This window comes from Mirounga leonina, unplaced genomic scaffold, assembly GCF_011800145.1.
Source record: "Mirounga leonina isolate KUSES-001 unplaced genomic scaffold, KU_Mleo_1.0 Mir_485, whole genome shotgun sequence".
In the NCBI taxonomy this organism is placed as follows: Eukaryota; Metazoa; Chordata; class Mammalia; order Carnivora; family Phocidae; genus Mirounga; species Mirounga leonina.
This window is the reverse complement of record NW_023270776.1, coordinates 31,649-40,496: the sequence shown is the minus strand read 5'-3', so window position 1 is coordinate 40,496 and position 8,848 is coordinate 31,649. Positions and strand designations below refer to the sequence as shown.

The following is an 8,848-nucleotide window of genomic DNA, read 5'->3' as shown; positions in this document are numbered from 1 at the left end:
GGGATCACAACCTGAGCCGAAGGCAGACATTTAACCGACTGAGCCCCCTGGGTGCCCCAGGAGTCCTCTCTTGGATGCCTCTTTGGGTTGTGCTTGCTCTTCACCCTCAGCTCAGTTGACACTGGAAGCTTGAATGTGCACCTTTCATCCATGGGCTCCTTTCTGACCGGTCGTGGGGTGAGTCCGCTCCAGCCTCCGAGGGGACAGCTGAAGTCTGCCTTTGCTTTGCAGCTTGCTCAAGGGCGCGCCCAAGGCGCCCGCCACACCCGTGAAGGCCAAGAGAATCAGCACCTTCCAGGAGTTTGAGAGCAACACCAGCGACGCCTGGGATGCTGGCGAGGACGATGACGGGCTCCTGGCCATGGCAGCCGAGAGCCTGAACACCGACGTGGTCATGGAGACGGCCCACCGCGTCCTGCGCAACCACAGCCAGCGGCAGGAGCGCCGCAAGCCGCAGGAGGCGCCGGGCCCCGAGCAGGAGCCACAGCCTTCGGCAGAGCCTCCTTCGGTCCCGAGCGGTGACCTCTGGCTGGTGAAGTCCGTCAGTGAGAGCCACACATCCCGTCCTGCAGGTGGGCGGGGGCGCGAGGAGATGACGTGCAGTGCTGCGAGGGAGAGGGGCTGGAGGCCTCTCGGTGTGGGAGGTTAGCGGGCGTTCCGTCCTCTTTGCCACAGGAGCTCGTGCCCTTGGAAGACCTTGGGGTTGTGATCCACGTGCCCGCAGGCCTTCCCAGGCAGGAGAAGCCGTAGACTTTTCTTTGTGTCCCCAGCTGAGTGCTTCTCTCCTCTGGGTGGAGGGTGTGGTGTGTGGCTTTCGTGGCCTGGCTGTGAGAGGCCCACAGTGAGCACCAGGCCCCAGGGGACTGTGTCTCCCTTCTGAGTGTGCCCCGGTTGTCCCAGGGGGACATTTCCAGCTCAGGGGCCAGGCCAACTGCACGTTCAGAGGCTGCACCTCCTCCGGCAGCTTCCAATGACACCCCCTCCCCCGCCGGGACACCTGCACGTGGCTCAGAGTCTGTAGGGGGCAGAGTCTGGGGTGTGGAATGACTGCCTCCAGGTCATAAACTCAAGGATGCGATCAGCGCATGTCTTGTACCCCGTGCCTGGTGCTCAGTAGCCTTTCTGGAGACGGCTCTCAGTAGTTTTGCTTTTTGTTTTTGGGGGTGTCTATGATGTAAAACAACACAGTGTTTGATGAGCCTCTGTGATGGGCCAGACTCTTAGGGCTTGGGGTGCCCCCAGGAAGTCCCTGGCCTGGAGTGTGTGTTCTGGTGAGGGGGACAAGCACCGACCTACACGTTGGGTCAGTAAGGAGGCCTGGAGCGTGCGGGGAGGAGACAAGCGCCCTGGGTCGAGACAGAGGTGGGAGGTGGCGACAGCAGCCTGGACCTGGGGCGTAATCTTCAGTCAGAGCGTCCAGATGCCCTCCTGAGAAGGTGACACGTGAGCATCAGTGAGGTGAGGCAGTGAGGCGTGGGGAGCTGGTGTCAGAGGGGCCGGCCTGCACCGCGGCGGACTCACGGCCTCCCTCTCCCAGGGTCTCTGGGGGTCAGGGGGACTGCCCCTTGTTTACAGAGGAGAGAAGAGGGCATCGGGCAGCCTCAGCTTGCCCTGCTGGGACCACGGAGCTGGCGTTCATCCCCCTGTCTAGTTTTCAGAAACCCTTCCGGGGAGCTGACTAATGTTTGGAACATCACACGTCTTCGTGGGTGAGAACGCTGTGAATTAGTTCCTTTGACCAGTTTTCATATTGGAATCTGAACTATTTTTCTCCAAAATAGGCTGAACTTCAAAGTATTTGAGTTTAAAAATGAAAATCTGGTTAGGGCTTCTGCGAGTGGGTCGGGGTTCCCCGAGACTGACGCATCCTATGCCGATTACCGCCTGCGCGCCCCGGCCGGGCAGTGCCCTCAGCCTGGGTGCCTGTTCAAGTTGGCAGGTGCCCCGGATTCCTCTGCCCTCTGCTGTGCCCCACGCCTCTGGGGCCTGGGTAGAGCCTCTGCGACACCTGCCATCTGAGCAGTTGCTGGGAGGCGGGCCTCAGCACCCGTAGAGGTGGGGGCCCATCTCGGCTGAGCGGGCAGGCTTCTGTTCTCTCAGGCCATGGGGCTGCTGCGAAGAGCACCACAGGCCAATGGTGCATGAGCAGCAGAAAGTTAGGTCTCCTAGTTCTGGAGGCTGGAAGTCAGGTCAGGCGGCCAACACGGTTGGGTCCTGGCTCTCTTTGGGGCGCAGACAGCTGCCTTCTCACAGTATCCCAACATGGGGGAGACTAGAGAGGGGAAACAGGCTGTCTCGTGACTCCTCAGGAGCACCGATCCCATCAGGGGACCCCACCCTCCTGACTTCCTCTAAACCTGAGGCCCTTCTTCCTAACACCGTCCCGTCTGGGGAAGGACTTGCGCATACGGACTTTGGGGCCTCACAGCACTCAGCCCATGGCCAGGTATGCAATTGGGCTGCATCCAGCCAGGGTGGGGAGCCTTGGGGTGGCCTCCTCCTGTAAAAGCCAGGTGAAGGATGCCCCAAGCGGCTCATGCTGGGGAAGGGGCCGATTACTGTGTTTGCCTTCTGCCTCCACCCCCTTGCGCATCAATCATCTTTCCTTTGCTTTCTGAGCAGGCTTTTTGTGAGCAGTTCATTTCATGATAGCAGCTAGTGTTTGTCCATCGCTTACTGTGGGGCAGAGACTGTCTCGGGCCCTCGTCATGAACAGATCCCTCTGACTTTGCAGCCAGTCTAGGAGAGAGCTTACGGGGGAGGTATAGGGAGGTCACGTGGCTCGCCCAGCATGCTGAGCGGTGGGGTAGGGTTCAAGTCCAGGGCGTCTGAGGCCAGGGCCTGCTGCTAGCTGCTGACCTCCCCACAGAGAGCAGGGCCTCTTCGCTGGTGATGCCGCCCCCAGGGGACATGAGGTCCTGTGTTAGGACCTTTCCTGTTAACATCTGGGGCAGGGAGTGTGTGCTCCTGGCATGAAGTGGGCAGAGACCAGGGTGCCTGGCCCCCAGGGGACTCTCTGGCCCGACCGTGCACAGTGCCAAGGGGGAGAGGGCCGCTCTGGAGCCCGAGGTGGCCTCTCAGGGAGCCGACCCCACGGGTGGCTGGCAGTGGTGCGCGGAACTCGTGGGCCTGTGTTCAGTTCCCTTGGTGGGCTGTTAGTCATGGGGATGGCTTACTCGGTGTTGGCGCTAAGACGACCACATCAGCCCTCATTCTTACTGGGCTGGGCCTGGCGCAGATGTGTTGACTGGCAGGCAGTCTAGTGGGGAAACACAAGGATCTGAGTCTTTCACCTCCCTGGGTGGAATGGAGCCTTGGAGTGATGGACAGGACCCAGAAGCACCCACGGGTAAAAGTCCCAGTTCAGTCCTGTTGAGGAGGGCCAGGACGTGTCAGGGAAGGCTTCAGGGAGGAGGTGATGTCTCTAAGGTTACCGGTAGGGTGAGGCTCCAGGCTTAGGAGGTGGGGCCATCCCAGCCGAGGGGAGGTGCCGGGTGGGCTGGGCTGGCTGACTGCACACCTCATCTACGTGGTTTGCAAGTTCCCCCAAGGCAGGGACCATGTCCCATTACCTTTGTTTCCCTTTGGGGTCCTGTGTCATTACGTGAATGTTGCTGAGCTAAACTGAGGTGTCTTCAGGGCCTGGTGACCGTGGGCTCTCCCCTCCTCCATGTTCTGCCCCACTCTTGTCCCTGCACCGGCCCCACAGCCCAGGGCCAGGCCAGGCCTCTGTTGAGGTGAGGGACCTGTGAGTGCCATTTCATGTGACTGTGCTCCTCGGAGCGGAGTTGTGTTTCTGGGGCCTGGATGCTGTGTTTCACGGGGCCCAGTCTGATCAGAGTGCTGCCTGCCCTTCCCACTGCCGGCATTGTGTCGGTGCCTGTCCCTTTATGGTGCGCCACCGTGGGAGCTCACGTCGCCCCACGCAGCGTCCACAGGGCCTGCTGGCTGCCCTCGCCTTTGGCCTTCAGCCCTGGGTAGATGGCAGCCTGAAAGTTCCGGGATGCTGCAGCAGGGGTCTCCGGCTGGCCTTCCCCGCGCCTCCTGCTTACCTTTCGACTGTCCTGACTTTCTTAATCAGCGTCTGAGGTATCTGTACCTTTGTATCTGAAGTCAGATGCCCTTTGCTTGGTCTAGGGTGCCGCTGGCGTAATGGGGAGCCTGCGCCTTTGGCTGCGAAGGGCTCAGTGGGCGTGGCTGGGGAGGACTGTCCATCGCTGATGGGGACTGAGCTGCAAGTGGGTCCTGGGTGGACACTGGCTGCCCCGGAGGGGGACACTGATGTGTTTTCCACTTACAGTAGCAGGGAGAACTGCTGTTGACCTTCCTGCTTCCTCGGGGGGCAGGGGGCATCACTGTGCCTTGCAAACCCTGCCCGTCCCATCTTAGAGGGGGACCGGATGTGTGCTCTGCTCAGGACGACGTGGTCCTTACATGTCGGAGTAGATCACAGGGATGCTCTCTAAGATGGCGGAGAAGTAAAACTCAGCACGTTTGGTTCCGCGTTAGAACGAGGAATCCCTCCTCCCGCCCATCGTCTTTCCTGAGGAATCATGACGCACAGCGGAGTGGCAGATTCCGAGGGCGGGGAGGAGGGGGTCTGAGCATCGCTGCCCCGGGCCTCCCGGAGGGCAGGCCGGTGGGGACACCTCCTGCAAGCGAGGGGTCAGCCCTGCGGAGGGGCTGGGACTTGCCCTCACCTCGACGCCCACCTCTCCAGGCTTTTCTGGAAGCTTAACTGGGCCAGACACTGCTCCTCTGTAGCCTGAGGGTTTCTGTGTGAAGCCTTTCCGGGCCTCGATTTTAGGGTAATGAGTCAGCTCTGCGGGAAGGAGGGGGTCGGTGGGAGTCTGACAGCGGCGGCCAGGAGCCGGCATGTTTTCTTCACTTTGTTTGGTTCCCGCCCCGTCTCCTGGAGTTGGTTTTTTCCTCTACTTTAAATTTCAGTTCTGGGAGATGTGACCATTCAAGGGTATTTAGACCTGGGGGTGTACAGCCTGGTGCTGCCTGTTCCTGTGGGCCCCTCGTTGGTCCCTGGGGGCTCTTTCTGAGTGGGTGTTGGGCCTTGGGCTCTTTTCTGTGGCTCTTCCTGGTCTGGGTTCCTGGATTTAACGCACAGTTTCACTTCGGCCCTGTGTGTCCCTGTCGGTGGGCCTTTGTGCGTGGTGGTAGGTGGTGCCCTGGGGCGGGGGGTGCTGGGCAGGCCTGCAGCCTGCTGCCCCTCCCCTGCTTGCATGCGCTCTAGCTTCCTGTGCTTTCTCTTGGTGATGGTCCCTGCCCGCCTCCCTCATGGGGCTTGGGGAGATCCAAGGAGTGCAGTGCCTTTGTGGGCTTCATGCTCCTCCACGTCTGGCTCGGTGGCTTCCTTCTGTGCTCAGGCCCAGGTGAGCCCCACAGGCACCAGCAGATCCTTGGGTTGTGTCACCCGGGCAGGCCTGCTAGCAGTGGGGGAGCCGGGGGGGTCTGGAGTTTTGTGGTTGTCGTTTTGCTTTTGTGTGAGGCACGTCTGTTTTCCCAGGGAGTAACGCTCTACCAATAAGGCCAGTGGGCTTCTTGGGTGTTCACTAGTTTCACTTTATTGCCCCGGTCACGCGGGTCTGCACTGGCCGGTTACGGCAGGAGGGGATGGCTGTGGCACGGTGGCGTTCCCGAAGGGCAGGTGGCGCGGGTGGGAGCCTTCTTACTGGGGAACAGGGCCGTGGGGGGGGGTCCAGGAGGCCATCCTCACCCCCTGCGCACTCTCTCCCCAGATAGCGCCGGCGACACTGCTCCTCTGCAGCGGTCCCAGTCTCTCCCGCACTCGGTGGCGGCCGCCGTGGGTGGCACGTCTGACCCCAGCGCCCTCAGCAGCTCAGCGTTAAGTGAACGAGAGGCCTCCCGGCTCGACAAGTTCAATCAGCTCCTTGCCGGCCCGAACACAGACCTCGGTGAGTCCCCCGCTGGCGGAGGGCACGTGCACCTGCGCCCCCACGTGTGGTTTACTTTGTCAGAGGGCGATGTGTTTGTGCCGTCCTGCGCGAGTCACAGAGATGAGCCGTTTGTCCTTGAGGTTTACTTCAGCTGTGTGTTGGTCATGGGCTTCCGGGGCCATTGATCCGGTATTTTCTGTTCTGTTCTATTTTTTAATGATCCGATTGAACTCCTTTGGCTTCTTGGGGCTGAACTGGTTTGCTCCACAGGACTGGCCAGCTTGGTGTCCCTGCTTTTCAGAGTCTTCGTGGGGACACAGAGCTGGTGACCGGGGTCCTGAGTGCTGCTGACTTTACACCTTCCTTGGTGTAAAGTGTGGGATAGGCCGTGAACACCCCGGGAGCGCAGGCTGGGCTGGGGTGGGCGGGCCAGCAGGGGGCCGTACAGTCAGCGGTGTGGTTCTCGGGGGTCACCATGGCCGCGGGGCCACTCTGCCACCAGGCTCTGAGGCGGGTGCTCGCCTCCAAGTCCATTTGCTGGGCTTCCCCTCGAAGCTGCGTCCTTTCCTCGGTACGTCTCATCTTTGAGGAGTGCCACGCTGCATCGGGCATCTTGCTGGCTGCGGGGGCTCTCCGGAAGGTGGGATGTGGCCGCGGTCACGAGATCACGCATGGTGGAGGGTGGGTGCCAGGGTGGCACGGAGGGCTGGCGCGCCTCGGCAGCAGTGCCCCGCTCCGCCAGCAGGTGGCGCGTGAGGCACGCGGCTGGGCTGCCCAGCAGGGAGGCGGGCGGAGGCGGAGCGAGCATGGAGCTGAAGGATAGGCCGCGTCCCTGAGGATGCTGCTCCCCTTGTGGGTGCAGAAGGGTTCCTTCCCGCGAGTTTCTGCGTTTTCATTTTCCTGATTGATTTGCTCACGCACACGTAAGACGGTCACGCGGCACCAGAGGATGTGCGGTAAAAATGTGTCGCTCTCCTCTTCCCCAGGCCTGCTTTCCCTCCTTCGCGTGATTCCAGGTGTCTTCTTCCAGGGACAGGAAGGGAGGCCTCTCGTTCTCTTAACGCTGAGCTGCCGAGGGCGCTGGGGTCAGATCACGCACATGACGATGCACGTGACGTCTTAAACCTTTTATTTTGGTGTAATTTCAAATGTAGAAGAAAGTTGCAAGAACGGTACAGGCGAGTCCTGTCTTCATCCTGTGCGTGTGCCTGTGTGTCTGCGTGCTTTCCCCGAACCGTTTGAGTCCGTTGGAGACCCTGGACCCCTGGACCCCTGAGAGCATCACTGTCTGTTTCCCAAGCACAGAGACACCGTCAGAACATTGCATAGCGAGATGGTGCGCTCAGCTCATCCGCGGTGCACATTCTCTTCCTGCCAGTCGCCCCAGTGATGTGCGCAGTGTGTGTCGCCCCGCCCGTCCTCCCCGTCAGCCAAGGGGGTCCCAGTGTGCACCGTGTTCCCGGGCACCAGGGCGTTTGAGGAGGGCAGGCCAGCCGTTGTGCGGCGCCCCTCAGCGGGGGTGTCTCGTATCCTCCTGATGAGATTCAGGCCGGTCGTTTGGCAGGGATGTCGCCTATGATGTTTGTGTTGTCTGTCACCGTGGCGGGAGGCCACGGGGCGGGTTGGCCCTCGGGTTCAGGAGGGAATGCGATGACTGGCGAGATGGCGGCTGTCAGGTCCTGCACGGGGACGGGGGGCGGACGCGACTCTTCTGTGGTAGCTCAGAAGTCGCGTGTGGAGAGGCGCTTCGGGGTCCGTGCATCTGTGCATGTTTCCCCCCACGCGTGGTGGTGCTGCTCTGCCCCCGACGTTAAACCTCACAGCGTCTTCCCGTGGTAGCGCTAGAGACGCGCGCGGCCCGCACGGGCTGTGCGCCCGGGACTCCTTTACCGCCCCTCCGACGGCCACTTCGGTTCTTCCCAACTTTGTGTCACGGCAGTGGGCTTGGACCTGTGATCCTCAGCCCGCGCTGGTGACTAGCGATGGGCATCGAGCGTCCCGAAACGTGGGTCAGGGAGAGGAGGAGCTGGGGTGGAAATCTCACCACGATGCTGGGAAGTCAGGTGGATCGGGCGCCAAGGAGTCTAGTCGTGGGGTTTGAGCCCGTCCCTTGGCCACTTGCTTTTCCAGCCCGCCAACACACCTGTGCCCCGAGGCAGTGTGGGGAGGTGCCAGAGTGTGGGGAGGGCAGAGGTTCTGGGACAACTGCTGGCTGGGAGTGCGGGGCGGTGTTCTCCAGCCCCGTGACTGGAGCAAGCCTGGAGCGCTTCTGGGGTCCTCGGTCGCCTGCCCAGTGGTGCTGGCTGTGCTGAGGGGGCACACCCGGGGAGGGGATGCATACGGAGTGTTTAGGAGCGGGCCCAGCACACGGTGAACGCTGAACAGTGCTACTCATCTGCCTGATTCATTTGCGTTGGCCTCTTTACCCCTTACCTTGATTTTCAGAGCACCGATGCACGTGGTCGCTGTGGTCACTGCCGAGTCAAGGCGGCTTGCACGTGTCCTCTTGGTTAAGTTAAGCGGTTTCTGACAGTAGGGGGCACGGAGGTAGTTGGTGAAGACAAGATACACTGATAGGAATTGCAGTTCTGGGTCAGGAGCTGAGCCCCCGTTAGTCTTCTGGTGGCCTTTGTCAGTGGACTAACTTGTGGACATTAAAATCCTACTTCAGAACAAAGCTTTCAGGAATCATGGGGAAAGCGGCTATGCACGGGCAGGAGGAAAGGTTAACATGTAAAAATAAGATTCTTTTGTTGGGTTGGTGCCATTACGAGTGTTTTCTGTCTTTTGCATTTGTTTGAAGTATCAAATCTCACACCAAAAAGCTTTCAAAGTTAAACAATTACTGGATTTGTATTTAGTGGCAGGAGAAAACACAGCCAGTAAATTGCCTGTTTTTATAAGGCATTTAAGATAGCCTTGGAAGACAGTGGAATATA

General features: G+C 60.4%; 1 protein-coding gene across 1 annotated transcript; it reads left to right on the top strand.

The window, feature by feature from the left end:
* Window positions 1–213: 213 nt before the first annotated feature.
* Window positions 214–7,695, top strand: LOC117999874 (TBC1 domain family member 22A-like; the record flags this gene model as incomplete). The annotated part of the gene is made up of 2 exons (XM_034989281.1): window positions 214–572; window positions 5,751–7,695. Coding segments are annotated over 2 exons (703 nt in total), but the record flags the coding sequence as incomplete, so codon positions are not given.
* Window positions 7,696–8,848: the final 1,153 nt, after the last annotated feature.